Source organism: Astyanax mexicanus, chromosome 14, assembly GCF_023375975.1.
Source record: "Astyanax mexicanus isolate ESR-SI-001 chromosome 14, AstMex3_surface, whole genome shotgun sequence".
Lineage (NCBI taxonomy): Eukaryota > Metazoa > Chordata > Actinopteri > Characiformes > Acestrorhamphidae > Astyanax > Astyanax mexicanus.
In genome coordinates this window covers 37,037,467-37,054,134 of record NC_064421.1, presented here as the reverse complement: position 1 = coordinate 37,054,134, position 16,668 = coordinate 37,037,467, and the positions used below count along the sequence as shown (strand labels likewise).

General features: G+C 40.2%; 1 protein-coding gene across 1 annotated transcript in view; it reads right to left on the bottom strand.

Moving 5' to 3' along the window:
• The window catches only part of itsn2b (intersectin 2b), a 109,385-nt gene extending 93,848 nt beyond the window's left edge, over positions 1-15,537 (bottom strand). The window contains exons 1-2 of the mRNA XM_049464098.1: positions 15,318-15,537; positions 155-236 (exon numbers count right to left, since the gene is read on the bottom strand). Coding sequence (XP_049320055.1) covers positions 155-161 — 7 coding nt within the window. The 5' untranslated portion in view covers positions 162-236; positions 15,318-15,537. The remainder of the gene's footprint in view (positions 1-154; positions 237-15,317) is intronic.
• Positions 15,538-16,668: the final 1,131 nt, after the last annotated feature.

Here is a 16,668-nt window from a genome sequence, read left to right as displayed (position 1 = left end):
CGAGCTAGCGAGCTGAGGTTACACACTGAGTTTGATAATTGAATCCGCTCAGCAAAGAGTGATGTAAACTCATGTCCATGTGTAGACTAAAACTCCCCAAACACAGACTCTGTCACACACCCTTACACATACTGATATACAGCAGCGATCCTACCATTCATGACTGCAGGTGGCGGTGTCGGGGGTTGGAGTTAAGAGCAGTCCTTGTTCTCGCCTCGGCTTGCGAGCTCCAGCATCTGCACACACACACACACACACACACACACACACACACACACACACACACACACACACATTAATAATGCAGAGCAAGGTTTTCTCCTTCTGCATCAAGGGAGAGAGAGGGAGAAGGACAGGGAGAGGCAGAAGGGGTGCAGAGACAGAGAGAGAGAGAGAGAGAGAGAGAGGGGAGAGAGAGGGGAAAGGGAGAGAGAGGGGAAGAGAGATAGAGAGGGGGAGAAAAGGGGGGGAGAGAGAGGGGAAGAGAGTAAGAGAGAGAGAAAGGGAGAGCGAGAGAGAGGAGAAGAGAGGGAGAGGAAGAGAGAGGGAGAGAGAGGGAAAGGGAAGGGGGTGGGGAAGAGGGGAGAAAAAGAGGGGGAGAAAGACAGGGAGAGAGAGGAAGAGGGAGAGAGAAAGAGGGAGAGAGGGGGGGCAAAGGAGAAAGACAGGGAGAAAGAATCAGAGAGAGAGGGAGAGAGGGGAAGAGAGATAGTTGACCATTTTTATCAAGGGTTTTACAATAAAACAGATTGTCCATTATAGTGCAATTGGGTGTGCAGTAGGACTGATTTGGGTGTATTATTGTGTGCAAGCAATGTTTTAGTCTGTTTGCAAGACATTTTGCTAAAAAATATAGTCTGTACATAAAAACGACACTGGCCTCCAGTTCTTTAAAAGTCCCAGATCCCCTTTCTAAAACAGCAGTGAGAGTACAGCCCATGAAGGACTCACCGGTAACCTACCTTCAATGAATACAGCTCTAAAATCCTCAACCAGGTCTTCTCCAAAAAATCCCCAAAAAGATTTTAAAAATTCAGCAGGAATGCCGTAAGGAGCACATTCAGAGGTTAATTCCTGTAAAGCAGTGGCCAGTTCCTGTAGCTGCCTCCAGTAGGTCAGCCTGTTCCTTAGCGATCTCGGGCAAATCATGCAAAAGTTCCTCTCTGCATAAAGAATCACAGTCTGCAGCTCCATACAAATCCATGAAAAAGTGTGTAACAAGTTTCCTCATTTCAGTAGGCACAGAAGACACACGTCCATCTGGAGACTAGAGGTACAGCATTCTGTTCTGATGTTGGACCTTTTTTGTTAGGTTAAAAAAGAATGCACTAGTCTATTTCATTAATACTAGAAAAGCAATGTCAAGCCAATGTCTTCTTTGCTTGTTTATGTAAAAAGGAGCTCAAAACCTTCTTTTTACCATTCAACTTCAACTTGCCCTAAGCCAGACCCGACGACCCAATTAAAACCCAACTTTTTTTTATTAAGTAGAGAGAGTTTTTTTTGGGGGGCGGCTGTTCAAATGAGCAAAATCTGTTCAGAATGATGTTGAAGAAGACCTATTATTTAAAAAATAAATTGTATTAAGAACAGATTTCCAAAAGATTAAAAAAACAACAATGCGAAATATGATCCACAAAAAAGATGTCTGAATGACCATCCTCTAATGTAATATAAATTTAACATGGTTTAAGAATATAAAATACTTTCTTAACAAACAAACATTTTAATATTTAGCATAGAGCCTGTCCAAAAACACAAAAAATGGCTATGCCCTGCACACTCAATAAACCAAAATAACAATAATTTATAATTAATAATTAATTTATTTATAATTAATGAATAATTATAATTTATAAATATATAATTAACAATGTTTAAGAATATAAAATGCTTTCTGAACAAACAATTTTTATTTTATTTTAAGCATATAGCCTAATTTTTTATATATATATATATATTTTATATAGCCTTTATTTTGAGCTTATAGCACTCTGCGCTGAACACACAACGAAGCCGACACATGTGTTGTTTCTATCAACAATTAACTTGAATTAGCTCCATACCTCTGACTGTCCTTCGCATTGGACCAAATTTAGCTCACCTTATGTAATGTTTCTCCTCACTTCAGAAGGCTCCATTTAGCTCCTATTTAGCTACACACAGCTCTGCAAGACAAGTGCGTAATGAGGAGCGCATGTGTGAGTTCGGGTCGGGAATCGGGTCAGGCTCGGGCTGATAATCTAAACTCTACGGCTGTGGAAGCTTGAATGATGTGCTGAAAATATATATATATTTTTTTTGCAAATCCTGAAGATATCACGAATAGAAAGCCTACTACCTGCTGACCAGCGTCGGAAAGCAGAGACGCCTCTGTTTACCAGCCGTAACTATAAAATAAAATATATATACTTAAAATGTGCACATTAACTATTAGTTACTAACTATATTTTTTCTGACATTTATAAGATGTGAATGTTGCTGCTGTTGGGTTAACAAGTGGAGGAGGGTAAGGACTAGAAGGCAGGCTCCATCAACAAGAGAGAGAGACTAACACATCTGAGCCAAGTGCAAAATCCCCAGTGATTTTATTTTAGTTCTCAGCACGCAGAAAAAAATGTTAAAGAAAAACTGTACAAAAAATGAAAAGAAAGGAGATTTAAAAGTAATGAGGCCTACCTGACTTCACATCAGCCAGTAAAGGGTCACAGCTGGCCTGCTGCACAAAAACCCTACCTCCCTCTAACAACGCCACTTTCGAATACAAAGAGGAGCCCCAAGTTTAGTCACGCCTCACCTTTTAAGGCTGTAGCCCCACCCACCAAACAATTGGCTGCTACCATTACTAGGGGTGACTAAAACATACATATAAACATACAGAAACAACAATAATTTATACACACTACTGATATCAGTTATTTACAAACATGTCTCATCCCCAAAATTACCGGTAAGCATCTACACAACACACCCCTAATAACATTTCCCTTTTTCCCCCACTAGTGAATCGAGGGCCCTTCGATCACCCATAAGAAAGCTGGCAGACCACGAGTCCCCTAAGGAAAGTAGGTAAGTATTACAGGTTACAATCAATTATTAATACAGTGTTCATCTTAAGGTTTTAGAAAGTACTGGTGATGGGTCTGGCTTATTGACATCATCACATGAGGTCAAGAACACGACCACAGCCTTATTCATCTGGGATGCTGATACAATGTTCTCACACCCCACGCGCTCTCCTGCTGCCAGCAGGACCTGCTCTACTGAAACCTCGGATCTCACCCCGCAGGGGAGAGGGAGGGAGTGGGGGAGGGGCAGGGAGAAGGACTTAATTTTTTTATCAATTGACTCCACTTTTCTTAAGATGTTTTCATAGTGGACATTTAAATATTTTAAAAAATGAATGTAAGAAATGTAAAATACAAATATATTCATATTAGTGGTGTCAATTAACATACTAGTATATACTTGTACGCTTAAGGGGACATAAAACCAACGTGTCAGGCAGCGTCAGGCAGCCATACAGTATGAATAGTTTAACTGTAGAATAACTGTAGGTTAACCTGTAACTCAGCGATTTAAGTTCGTAAATAGTGGAATTATGATTGTGTTCCCTATGAAGCGCTGTTACTAATTTTGGGTGCTTTCACACTTGCCTCGTTTGGTCCGGACTTTCGGACTTTTCAGCTAGAACCTTTGGTCCGAGCAAGAGAGGTGGTCTCGGTCCGGATCTTCTGAACCATGGTCCGGTTCGGCTGCAGTGTGAAAGCGCTTTTCTGGATGGTTCGAAATTTCGGACCAATTACAGGAAGCTGAGCAGGCATTCCTCAGCGACGGCAGCAGATAAAAGACAAATAAACAACTACTACTGACTGCAGCCTGCGGGACGGTGAAGTTGGACGTCTAGCGCATCCAGTCCCACCCACTTTGTCCACGCCACGCCTTGTCAGTCTCGCAAGCTTGTAGTGTATACACAGTATTTAAGCTGTACGACGCGGCACATTATATTCAAAGTCTGCTAACTGTACATTGTTTACTTCCGTTCAGAGGCGGAGCTAAGACATGATGCTGAAAAAGTGGGCGGAGCTGGATGCGCTGGACGTCCAACTCCGCCTTCCTGCAGGCTGCAGTTAGAACCCACTCAAAATAACCGGAAAAGCAAGAAAAATGAGCCGTGGATACAGTTGCTTCTGGACAAGCACGTTCGTTTGGCAAAGTTGAACTAACCTAGAGAACTGTGCCTGAAGTTGCTGCTGCTGGTATAAAAAACACAATAGCAGCTCTACTATGGAGACGAAATTAATCTGTTCATTCATTTTATCCTTATCCTGGAAAGGCTTCCCGCCGAATGAACCACCCGCTGAATTGTCAACACGCCAAAGTCAGACGCATGTCCTTCTAAAACCAATCAGCACCAAGTTAAGCAAAACGCATCGTTACATAAGTGATGATGAAAGGATGTAAGAGTATTACACAAAGGTCTTTGGTGCGCTCCCTAAACTGCAGTGTGAAAACAAAAATAAGCGAACCAAATATACAGGTCCTTTTAAAAAAAATTGCATATTGTGATAAAGTTCATTATTTTCTGTAATGCACTGATAAACATTAGACTTTCACATATTTTAGATTCATTACATAAAACTGAAGTATTTCAAGCCTTTTATTGTTTTAATATTGATGATTTTGGCAAAAAAGTAATGCGGCGTGGCATGGAGGCAATCAGCCTGTGGTACTGCTGAGGTGTTATGGATGCTTCGATAGCGGCCTTAAGCTCATCCAGAGTGTTGGGTCTTGCATCTCTCAACCTTCTCTTCACAATATCCCACAGATTCTCTATGGGGTTCACGTCAGGAGAGTTGGCAGGCCAATTGAGCACAGTAATACCTTGGTCAGTAAACCATTTACCGGTGGTTTTGGCACTGTGAGCAAGTGCCAGGTTGTGCCAAAAAAAAATCTCCATAAAGCTTTTCAGCAGATGGAAGCATGAAGTGCTCCAAAATCTCCTGATAGCTAGCTGTATTGACCCTACCTTTGTTAAAAATCATCACAAAGATCATCACTGACTGTGGGTACTTGACATTGGACCTCAGGCATTTTGGCATTTCCTTCTCCCCAGTCTTCCTCCAGACTCTGGCACCTTGATTTCCAAATGACATGCAAAAATTGAGCAACAGTCCAGTGCTGCTTCTCTGTAGCCCAGGTCAGGCGCTTCTGCCGCCGTTTCTGGTTCAAAAGTGGCTTGACCTGGGGAATGCGGCACCCGTAGCCCATTTCCTGCACACGCCTGTGCACGGTGGCTCTGGATGTTTCTACTCCAGACTCAGTCCACTGCTTCCGCAGGTCCCCCAAGGTCTGGAATCGGCCCTTCTCCACAATCTTCCTCAGGGTCCGGTCACTTCGGACACATGAGGGTGTTAATGATGGCCTTCTGGACAGCAGTCAGGTCGTCAGTCTTACCCATGACTGCGGTTTTGAGTAATGAACCAGGCTGGGAGTTTTTAAAAGCCTCAGGAATCTTTTGCAGGTGTTTAGAGTTAATTCGTTTTTTCAGATGATTAGGTTAATAGCTCGTTTAGAGAACCTTTTCATGATATGCTAATTTTGTTAGATAGGAATTTGGGGTTTTCATGAGCTGTATGCAAAAATCATCAGTATTAAAACAATAAAAAACCTGAAATATTTCAGTTGGTGTGCAATGAATCCAAAATATATGAAAGTTAAATTTTTATCATTTCATTATGGAAAAGAAAGAACTTTACCACAATATGCAAATTTTTTTAGAAGGATCTGTATACAATGTAGCAAACACATGAACCTTGGTTCGGACCACGGTCCAGACTTTCAGGTGTGAAAGCACCCTAAGATTATTTTGTCCCCAGGAATGAACGTGATTACCGGACCAGGGAAAAGGGTTTTATAACGGAAGAGAAGAGCTCCGCTTAGACCAGCTGGTTTTCCTTGAAATTTAATAAAGATTTCTCTTTTAACATTATTCATTTAGCTTGTTGTCTTTTTATTGTCACTTTGCGTACTGTAGTTTCACATCTGAAATAGTGGGTATGGGTCAATTTTACACTTTTATTTGCAACTAAATAAGAAATTAACGAAGCATGTTATATTTTTGTTTTAGGTAACTAAAATGTCAGTATATACATTCAAACAGCATTGTTGAAAACAATGCCTTCTGAAGCCTCATTAATGATCTGTGTTGCAATTAACTGAGCTACATTAAAAGATATTAAAAACCAATAGAACTGTTGTGTTAAGTCTTCTTAATATAAACATTAATATTTTAATTTGAGTTGAGTATTTTAGTTTGAGTGTTCCTTGTATAAATAAAACATTTTATATTCAAACTACAACTTTTATTTAACTGAAACTTTCATAAATTATTTTGAATCGAATTGGTACCTTGTGAATCAGAATCGAATCAAACTGGGAAATCAGTGGCGACACCCACCCCTAGTAGATGGGGTGGTTTTGACATTTTGGGGGCGGGTCAGGGTCACCCCCCTCAGCAAAGGCTATTGGCCAATATCTCCAGGGTTCATGGCGGACTGCCTACTACCAACAGCCAGAAGAGGGCGAGAGAGAAGGACAGCAGGAAAGGCGAGTATATTGGACTGTAGTTTTATTATTTACAAAAATAAATCAGAAAATGTTCATTAATAGTGTGCCTGAAATTTTTCAATTAGTCGAACATTTAGACTTAAATCTAAAAGGAACCCATTGTCCAAATACTTAAAGGCACAATGTATAATAAGGAAATAGAAAGACTTAACATGACAACAGTATAAAGAAAGTGTAACCAAATAAACCCAATACAAAGAAAAACACTGGTTCCACCACCATGTTTATAATTTACACATACCTCCCCCTGGTCTTTTCACTGTACTCAAAAGCAAATCAAAGTTAAATCTATTACACATAAAATTAGTTACAGATAAAAATAGAATTCTACAAAATATCAAAATGCTCTGTATTTTTCTATTTTGCAAATCAACAACAACAACAACAACAACAACAACAACAACAACAACAACAACAACAACAACAACAACAACAACAACAACAACAACAACAACAACAACAACAACAACAACAACAACAACAACAACAACTATAGACGCAATTAGAAAGCTATATTAGAAATATAGCTTCAAGCACCAACTGGTAAAACAATGCCTACTACAGCATAGGTTGGTCATGTGTAAGAAGTTCCAATACAGTTTCAGAAACTTTGTCACATTTAGATATTATCAAAAGCCTTTTACCTGATAAAAATGTTGAGCAGAGGCCTTTAAACATGATCCGTGTTAAACTTCTTATACATACAAATCCATTGAAATTTTCGGAACAGAATAGTCATCAAGCAAGTTAGACTTTGTCAAAAGGTGTCCATATGTTATGGTTATTGATCAGGTGACTTCATCCTCAATGTTCACAAAGTTATGTTCAGATTGACCATTTCAAAATAATCTGAAGATGTTGAATAAAACACTTAAAGGCCAGACTGGATAGAAATTTGCTGTCGTCACCAAAGTGATATTCTACATAAGTGTTTAACATTGTGAGATAATTAGACCAAATACAGCAATTTATGTTAGTAATTCCAAGGACGCACCAATTGCATAATGCATGGATGCTATTTTAAGTTAAAAAAAATAAATGAATACTAAGCTACAGACTCAATAGGTCAAATATATAGAGACTAGCAATTATGAATAAACAAAGCATTTTTTCAACATAGTTCTACACTGCTCAAAAAAATAAAGAGAACACTAAAATAACATTCTAGATCTCAATGAATAAAATATTCCAGTTAAAAATGTTTATTTATTGCAAAGTAGAATGTGTTGAGAACAAAATAACATAAAAATGATCAATGTAAATCAAAATTATTATCCCATGAAGGTCAGGATTTGGAACTATACTCAAAATCAAAGTGGAAAATCAAATGACAGGCTAATCCAACTTCAATGGCCTCCACGTGCCTGTATGACCTTCCTACAACACCTGGGAAAGTCTTTATGATGAGGTGGATGTTTTCCTGAGGAATCTCCTCCCAGACCTGGATTAAAGCCTCAGTGTTGGTGGATAGAGCGAGACACGATGTTCCAGATGTGCTGGATTGGATTCAGGTCTGGGGAACGGGCAGGACAGTCTATAGCATCTCTGCCTTCATTATGCAGGAACTGCTGACACACTTCAGCCACATGAGGTCTAGCACTGTCCTGCATCAGAAGGAACCTAGGGCCCACTGCACCAGCATATGATCTCACAATGGATCTGAGGATCTCATCCCGGTGCCTAATGGCAGTCAGGGTACCTCTGGCGAGCGCATGAAAGTCTGTGCGGCAGACCTCTCCACACCATTACTGACCCACTGCCAAACCGGTCATGCTGGAGGATGTTGCAGCAGCAGAACATTCTCACGGAGTCTTCAGACTTTGTCACTTTACTTCACTTCCATCTAGGGCTGAGCGATATGGAAAAAAAACTTATCACGATATAGTTTTCCATATGAGCCAATATCGATATGTATCACGATACAAATCAAATCAAATCACTTTCTGTTACACTTAAAGGTTTCTCTTTACTAATAAGTGACAGAATATGGGAGTTATGGCCAAGCTCACTAGCAGGCTCAGAGCCTTGTGGACAGACACTAGGATGTAATTTTAAAAAGTCATTATACATCCACACAGGTCCGACCCCCCCCCCCCCCCCCCCACATGTTTGGCCCTTAAGACAAGTACAAGGGGACAAACATATAAACTATAAATTAAATTCAGACCATTTACATTATTTGTCTATTTAAATTAAATTGCAATAGAACTTGGATTCTTTATAAAATTATATTTAATCAAGGGATTATTTCCCTCCCTGAATGCAGGCAACTACATAAAGTAAAATACGAGAGTATATCACAGTGTCCATTTTGACAGGTGATTAAGATTAAGACTAAAACTATAATAGTTTTAGTTACATTAGTTTATCGGATATTATCGGATATTATTAGTAGTCAAGTTTTAGTCGATAAAACCAAACATTTTAGTCTAGTTTTAGTCTAATAAACTATGGTCATATAAAAAGTATGTATTAATTGTTTAACTGTTTTTCTATTTTATATTTGTTGTTATTTTGAGATTATTTACTGCTAATGCTTATTAAAATAATAGCCTTGAAGTTTTGGTGCATTTAAATTAAGCTAACATTTAAATATTTTAAAGCTAGTGACCTGTAATGGAGGTGGGAGGAATAAATTAAGTTTCTGAAACGATGCACTTCTACTGCAGTACAGATTTATACTAACATTACTGGCTTTCAGTAGACTAGACTTACATTACTTAACAAGTGTATTTAAAACTCATTCAGTTCAGTAACAGCAATGTTTAGCTCCGTTCAAATACAACTACGCAGATTTTATAATCTTCTGTTTTTAGTAAAACATCCAGCACAACAGACTCTCTATCTGTTAAAAACTAAAAACACAAAGTAATCACTGTATAAACAGAGACAGAGGGGAATTCTGCCCTCAGGGTTTCCTAACAGAAACATTAAGAGTTAAAAAAAAAAACGGAAAGTGCTGCTTTTCTGTGTGTTTATGTACTAACCCCTCACACGTGCTGAAGTTAACATTAATTTACACGGAAAGTGGATTAACACAGCTAACATGCGTAAATGGCAATCACCCTGCACGGTGTTGGTCTGTAAGCACAAGCCCCACTTGTGAACGTTGGGCTCTTATACCACCCTCACGGAGTCTGTTTTTGACAGTTTGAACTGAAACATGGATATTAGTAGCCTGTTGGAGATAATTTTGCAGGGCTCTTGCACTGCTCCTCCTGTTCCTCCTTGAACAATGGAGGAGATGGCGGTTCTGCTGCTGGGTTGTTGCCCTCCTAAGGCCCCTTCCACGTTACCTGGTGTAGTGGCCTGTCTCCTGGTATCTGCTCCATGCTCTGGACACTGAGCGGCTGACAGACACAGCAAACTGATCACACTGATGTGCCATCCTGCACAGTCTGTGACCGCGAGGCAGCCCTTAGGGGCGGGGTTATTTAAATGAGTAGGCGGTCTCTCCACAGCCTTTCTCCCTCCTCTGGTCTCTTCTGCGCAGACTCTGGTCTCTGAATCGCCAAAATGGAGGAAGATTTTGGCTTCATTTTCATTGAATGAATGGGAACGGCGACACGGCGTCCATCTTTATATACAGTCTATGAGCGAAACCGACCCTAACCGAGCAGATCTCAGCTCCGCTCTGCACCTACAACCTACCCGCGATGAAGCGAAACCAACCCTAACCGAGCGGATCTCAGCTCCGGTCCCCACCTAAAACCTACCCGCGATGAAGCGAAACCGACCCGAACCGAGCGGATCTCAGCTCCGGTCCAAACCTAAAATCTTCCGCGATGAAGCGAAACCGACCCTAACCGAGCGGATCTCAGCTCCGCTCCGCACCTAAAACCCACCCGCGATGAAGCAAAACCGACCCTAAACAAGCGGATCTCAGCTCCGCTCCGCACCTAAAACCCACCCGCGATGAAGCAAAACCGACCCTAACCGAGCGGATCTCGGCTGCGCTCCGGTCCAAACCTAAAATCTCCCGCGATGAAGCGAAACAGACCCTAACCGAGCGGATCTCAGCTCCGTTCCGCAAATAAAATCTCCCGCGATGAAGCGAAACCGACCCTAACCGAGCGGATCTCAGCTCTAGTCCGCACCTAAAACCCACCCGCGATTAAGCGAAACCGACCCTAACCGAGTGGATTTCAGCTCCGCTCCGGTCCGCACCTAAAACCCACCCGCGATGAAGTGAAACCGACCCTAACTGAGCGGATTTCAGCTCCGCTCCGGTCTGCACCTAAAACCCACCCGCGATGAAGCGAAACCGTCCATAAGAGAGCGGATCTCAGCTGCGCTCCGGTCCGCGCCTAAAATCTCCCGCGATGAAGCGAAACTGACCCTAACCAAGCGGATCTCAGCTGCTCTCAGATCCGCACCTATAATCTCCCACGGTGAAGCGAAACCGACCCTAACCGAGTGGATCTCGGCTTAAACAGAATAAGACTTCAGCTTGCTCCAAATTGTTCTGGAGAGTGGAGCCGACTAGCAACAGTAATACATCCGTTCCTCCACCTCAAGCAGTTTCACTACACACAATATCTTCCTTATTCTGGCTAAAACACTTTTGTAGTTTATGTTGTATCTAAGTTATTTATAGATGATGTAGGTTTGTTTATTTGACAGGGATATCATGTTCCCTTTATGTATATAAAGGTTTTTTGTTTTCCTTATCCTGGTTGAAGCACTTTTGTTTTGATCTGTTAAATATGTTTACAAAAAAATAAGAAGCTCTGCCTCTGTTGCAATGTAAAGTTATTTATATTGGTAATATGTATATAGGTTATAGTTTTGTGTGTGACAGAGAGGTCATGTTTTTATTTTGCTAAATGCAAATAAATGTGAGCATTGATTTATTTTAATGCTAAAGTATTTAATAGTTTCTGTGAGAGGAGGCTTTAAAGACTTAAACTTTCAGACAGTAGTGTACAGATATCCATTGCAGGGATTTTTAGCAGTTTTTCTGAAGCCTTCAAAGTATTTATATCGATATCGAAATTATACCGTATCGACCGAAATTAAGGAATATATGGTGATATAGATTTTGGCCATATCGTCCAGCACTACTATTTCTACCTGTTGTCTGTTCCATTTGCACAGAAACATTGATTGATTCACAATCAGTGTCACTTACTAACTGGACAAGTTGATTTCAGTGTGGTTGATCTGGAGTTACATTGTGTTGTTTAAGTGTTCCGTTTATTATTTGAGCAGTGAATTTAGATTTATTTCTGGGCCACTGTTCTTAATATAACAAAACAAAGTATTACAGTCCTATCCTATACCAAAATACTACAGTACGAACGACATACACTGGATTTTCTTCAACAGCGCCCCTCCATTCGCTGGATTGTTTCAAAACTTCACATAACAACCAAGTTTCATCCTGATTGGCCAATGATAAGTCTGCCAAAAAGCCTGATGAATGCTTATTGGCTGATGACATTCAGCAATTTAGATTGACAAAGTTGCCTTTTGAACCTGCTCTAGAGGTTGTATAGTAGATTCTGTGCGCAAAGTCTCAGCTTCATAGGGTGTATCGCTGCTGATGAAGCTTTTTAAACTTTAGCCCCTCCCCCGTTTGACTGAAGCGAATGTAGTGTAATAAAGCGCACTGTGATAGGACTGGAGAGAGGGTACTGTAATAAAGTGCACTGTGATAGGACTGGAGAGAAGGTACTGTAATAAAACGCACTGTGATAGAACTGGAGAGAGGGTACTGTAATAAAGCGCACTGTGATAGGACTGAAGAGAAGATACTGTAATAAAGCGCACTGTGATAGGACTGGAGCAAGGGTACTGTAATAAAGCACACTGTGATAGGACTGGAGCAAGGGTACTGTAATAAAGCACACTGTGATAGGACTGGAGCAAGGGTACTGTAATAAAGCACACTGTGATAGGACTGGAGCAAGGGTACTGTAATAAAGCACACTGTGATAGGACTGGAGCAAGGGTACTGTAATAAAACGCACTGTGATAGGACTGGAGCGAGGTTACTGTAATAAAGCGCACTGTGATAGGACTGTAGAGATGTTACTGTAATAAAGTGCACTGTGACAGGACTGGAGAAAGGGTACTGTAATAAAGCGCACTGTGATAGGACTGGAGCGAGATTACTTTAATAAAGTGCACTGTGATAGGACTGGAGAGAGGGTACTGTAATAAAGTGCACTGTGATAGGTCTGGAGAAAAGGTAGTGTAATAAAGCGCACTGTGATAGGACTGGAGAGAAGATACTGTAATAAAGTGCACTGTGACAGGACTGGAGAAAGGGTACTGTAATAAAGTGCACTGTGATAGGACTGGAGAAAAGGTAGTGTAATAAAGTGCACTGTGATAGGACTGGAGAGAGGGTACTGTAATAAAGCGCACTGTGATAGGACTGGAGCGAGGATACTGTAATAAAGCGCACTGTGATAGAACTGGAGAAAGGGTACTGTAATAAAGAGCACTATGATATGTTCTGTGGCTGTGGTCTTTCATTCCCATACTATGTTCCTCACAGTGGAAAATGTGGAATGTCATTTGAGAGTTGTGTTTTGATGCTCCCATGTTTTCACTCTTCAGAGAAGATGCAAAAAGGAGAAAAACCTGCAAATGGGCACCTTAACCCTTTTTCATCAAGGGTCAATGAGCTTACTAAACAAGTAGTTTTCCAATAATTGCTAAGTGCTAAAATAAGTGCTAAATGTATTCAAATCAATAAAATTACAAGGTTTCTCAAATTATGCACCTGCCTAATTTTGTTAAAATAATTATTGCACACTTTCTGTAAATTCTATAAACTTCATTTTACTTCCTAAACATCACTGTGTTTGTCTGCTATATGATATATTTAACTGAAGCAACCAGTGATTCATAAAGGAAAATCATGAAAATTATTACCAAACTTTTTCATACATTAAGTCAGAATGTGGAGTCAGAATGACTTCATTTGATCTGATAAAATTACAATTAAATATTTCAACTAAATTTAGATTTTTAGTTACATTGACAGTATAACAGAGTTTTATAATGCGGGTTAGGGTTTGTATCACTGGTGTAATTTTAGACCAAAACGGTTTATACATGGTCACTCCTAAATTATTACTTACGACTCCTACATAGGGTTGCAGCGGTAACCGGTTTCACTGTATACCATGGTATTAAAATGCATGGTTATCATACCGTGTGTGTTTGCTTATTACCGGTAAAAGGCAAGCCAGCGGAGAAACTCACCCGCGCATGCGCAACTCTGCTCCGCTTCAGCTACTCAGCACACAGCGGTGAGAACAGCAGAAAGTGCATCAGACTAAACAAATCTCCGTCCGCCTACAAAAAGGCTAAACTAAAATCAGCAGTGTGGGACTATTTCGGATACCCGCCGAACGCACCCGAGGATGGTTATCCGATTTGTAATCAATGCGGCCGTACACAGTCACAGCTAAAGATGGACATACGTCAAACCTGTTCTTCCATCTCCGAGAACACCGCAGCGCAAAGTATGTTTAGTTTATAATTTTACTCTGAACCTAAATAAAACCTCTTTGTAGTCGTGCACAACCCATGCGGTAAGCGCTCGCAAAAGCGCTGAGTTATCCGAAATTTGGGTACTTGGGTACAGGCGTGAAGTGCGTGCTACAATGGATTCACGTGTCTGTGTAAAGGTCCTGGCCGGACTGGATGTGAAAGACGCCATTCATTTACATGCGTTCATTTTCACATTCTGACGTGCCTGTTTTTCATATGTTAACACCAGACTCGCTGTGAAAGCCTTAAAATGGAAATCTCTATTGTGAGGATCATGTCAGAAATAAATCCCCTCTTTCTGCAGTATCTGGTTATATACCAACTTGGCAGTAAAACGGACGTTTACAAGAGTTGTTGATCAGACACTGACCCAGGCTCAGTTTATCAGATATTACATAATTTAAACTTAAATAATTGTGCTGAATATTTTAAATACAGGATCTTTACTTTTTAGAGTACATGTAATGTGTGACACGTGTGTGTGTGTGTATGTGTGTGTGTATGTATATATATGTATATATACATACACACACATATGTGTGTGTATATATATACATACACACACATACACACACACGTGTCACACATTACATGTACTCTAAAAAGTAAAGATCCTGTATTTAAAATAATTGTACTGAATATGTAACAGACTGTGATACCGTGATAACCGTGATACCGCGGTATTTTCTGAGACGGTTATCATACCGTGAAAATCTCATACCGTTGCAACCCTACTCCTACACATTTACTGATCAGCAGCAGGCCAGAGAGACTGGTTTAATAACTTGAACAACAGGTTTGTAAAGCGTTTGGGGAGTGTGACTTTGTGAAAGGTAAAGGAAGGCAGTACCTAATTAACGTTATAATATTTTAATAATACTTCGGCTAAAACTAGAAGACAAATCAGCAGAGGGGCCGGTCAGTGACTTTATTCAGGTAGTAAAGTTAGCTAGCCTTACTTTAACTTTAAATGACTTGGCATTTTTCTGTCCCCACTAACACTAAGGAAGTAGTTTCAAAGGATGTTTAACGACGATATTTAGAAAAGCAACCGTTGTAAACGTAGTTAGTGAAAAGAGCTGTAAAGATAAAAATCCAACTTTATCAGAGAGAGAGAGAGAGAGAGAGAGAGAGAGAGAGAGAGAGAGAGAGAGAGAAAGAGAGCACTTGGTACTTACACTATACACCCGAACCCCCGCGCTCACTCCGGCCCGGGACTAATATCCCCCTCTATACAATCCTCTTCCAGTGCGGCTTCGTCCTGTGGCGCTGCTGCTTCTTCCACTAAAACAGCTGCACTGTTTTTCCAACTGAAGCGCTGGAAACCTGTTGCCAACAGTTCTGTCACACAAACAACATGGCCGACCGCTCTGCCTGTTTCACCCACCCGCACTGAGACACGCCCCGCCTCCTCAGTCCTCCTGCTTAGGGATTGGCTAAACACGCGCGGTAGCTCAGTGGTTTCGTACAGAACCGGTTTATGGAGAGCCCGCCACTCCCTGACGCCCCCCTCTATATCAGAAAATGACTGCACACCGCGAGAGGGAGCCAGCGAAACAGTCCAAAATTCATGGGGCGGGACTAAAAACCTAAATTAAATGTAGTTACTAATCACTTGTCTTTTATTCTATAAACCTTTCTGTTTTGTCATGTTTCCAGAGTAAACAGGTTTTAGGCAGTACAGGTGCTGCTTACTGCTACTGTGAGCCCATTTAAAAGCTTTATAATAAAATGCTGAAACTACAACCCCCCAATCAGAAAAAAAAGTTTTCACAGTGTGGAAAATGCAATATAAACGCAGCGTTTCTTAAATGTCGTTGTATTTTATTTAATTGCAGACAATATGAATCAGAGAAATTATGTTTTTGTCTGGTCAACTTAATTAATTTTTTTTAATGAACAATTATTTTAGCATTTCAGGACTGCAGCACATTCCAAAATTAGTTGGGGCACTGCAACAAAAGGCTGGAAAAGTAAGTGGTACTAACAAAAACAGCTGCAATACGAGTAATCTACAACTAAGTCAAATGAATAGATATAAAAAGGGCACTTTAGAGAGATAGAGTCTCTAAGACATTTTTTTATTACCAATTAACAATATACCATCTATAGACATTCCCGCTGGTGCTCATGCCTTTTATTAGTCTAATATTTAGGCTGTATCAATGTAAAAATAAACTATAGGTTTAGGTGAAATCTAAATGCTGTGCAGCTCCCCACTTTTTTTTTATCCAGACGGAAATCACATAACCTTGTCAGTATATCACACATGAAGAACCCTATTGTTGCAAAAACATCAGGGTTTCAATAAATGAATGTATTAATTTATTAAATTAGTTACAAATTATATTAGGAAGCTGATTCTTCTTCTTCTTCTTCTTCTTATTATTATTATTATTATTATTATTATTATTATTATTATAAGATGTAAATGATTCTTAATGTACTATGAACTATATCCAAACTCATTGGCAATTGTCAACTCATCTCATCATATTCTGTTATTATGTAACATCAATTAGCTGATAC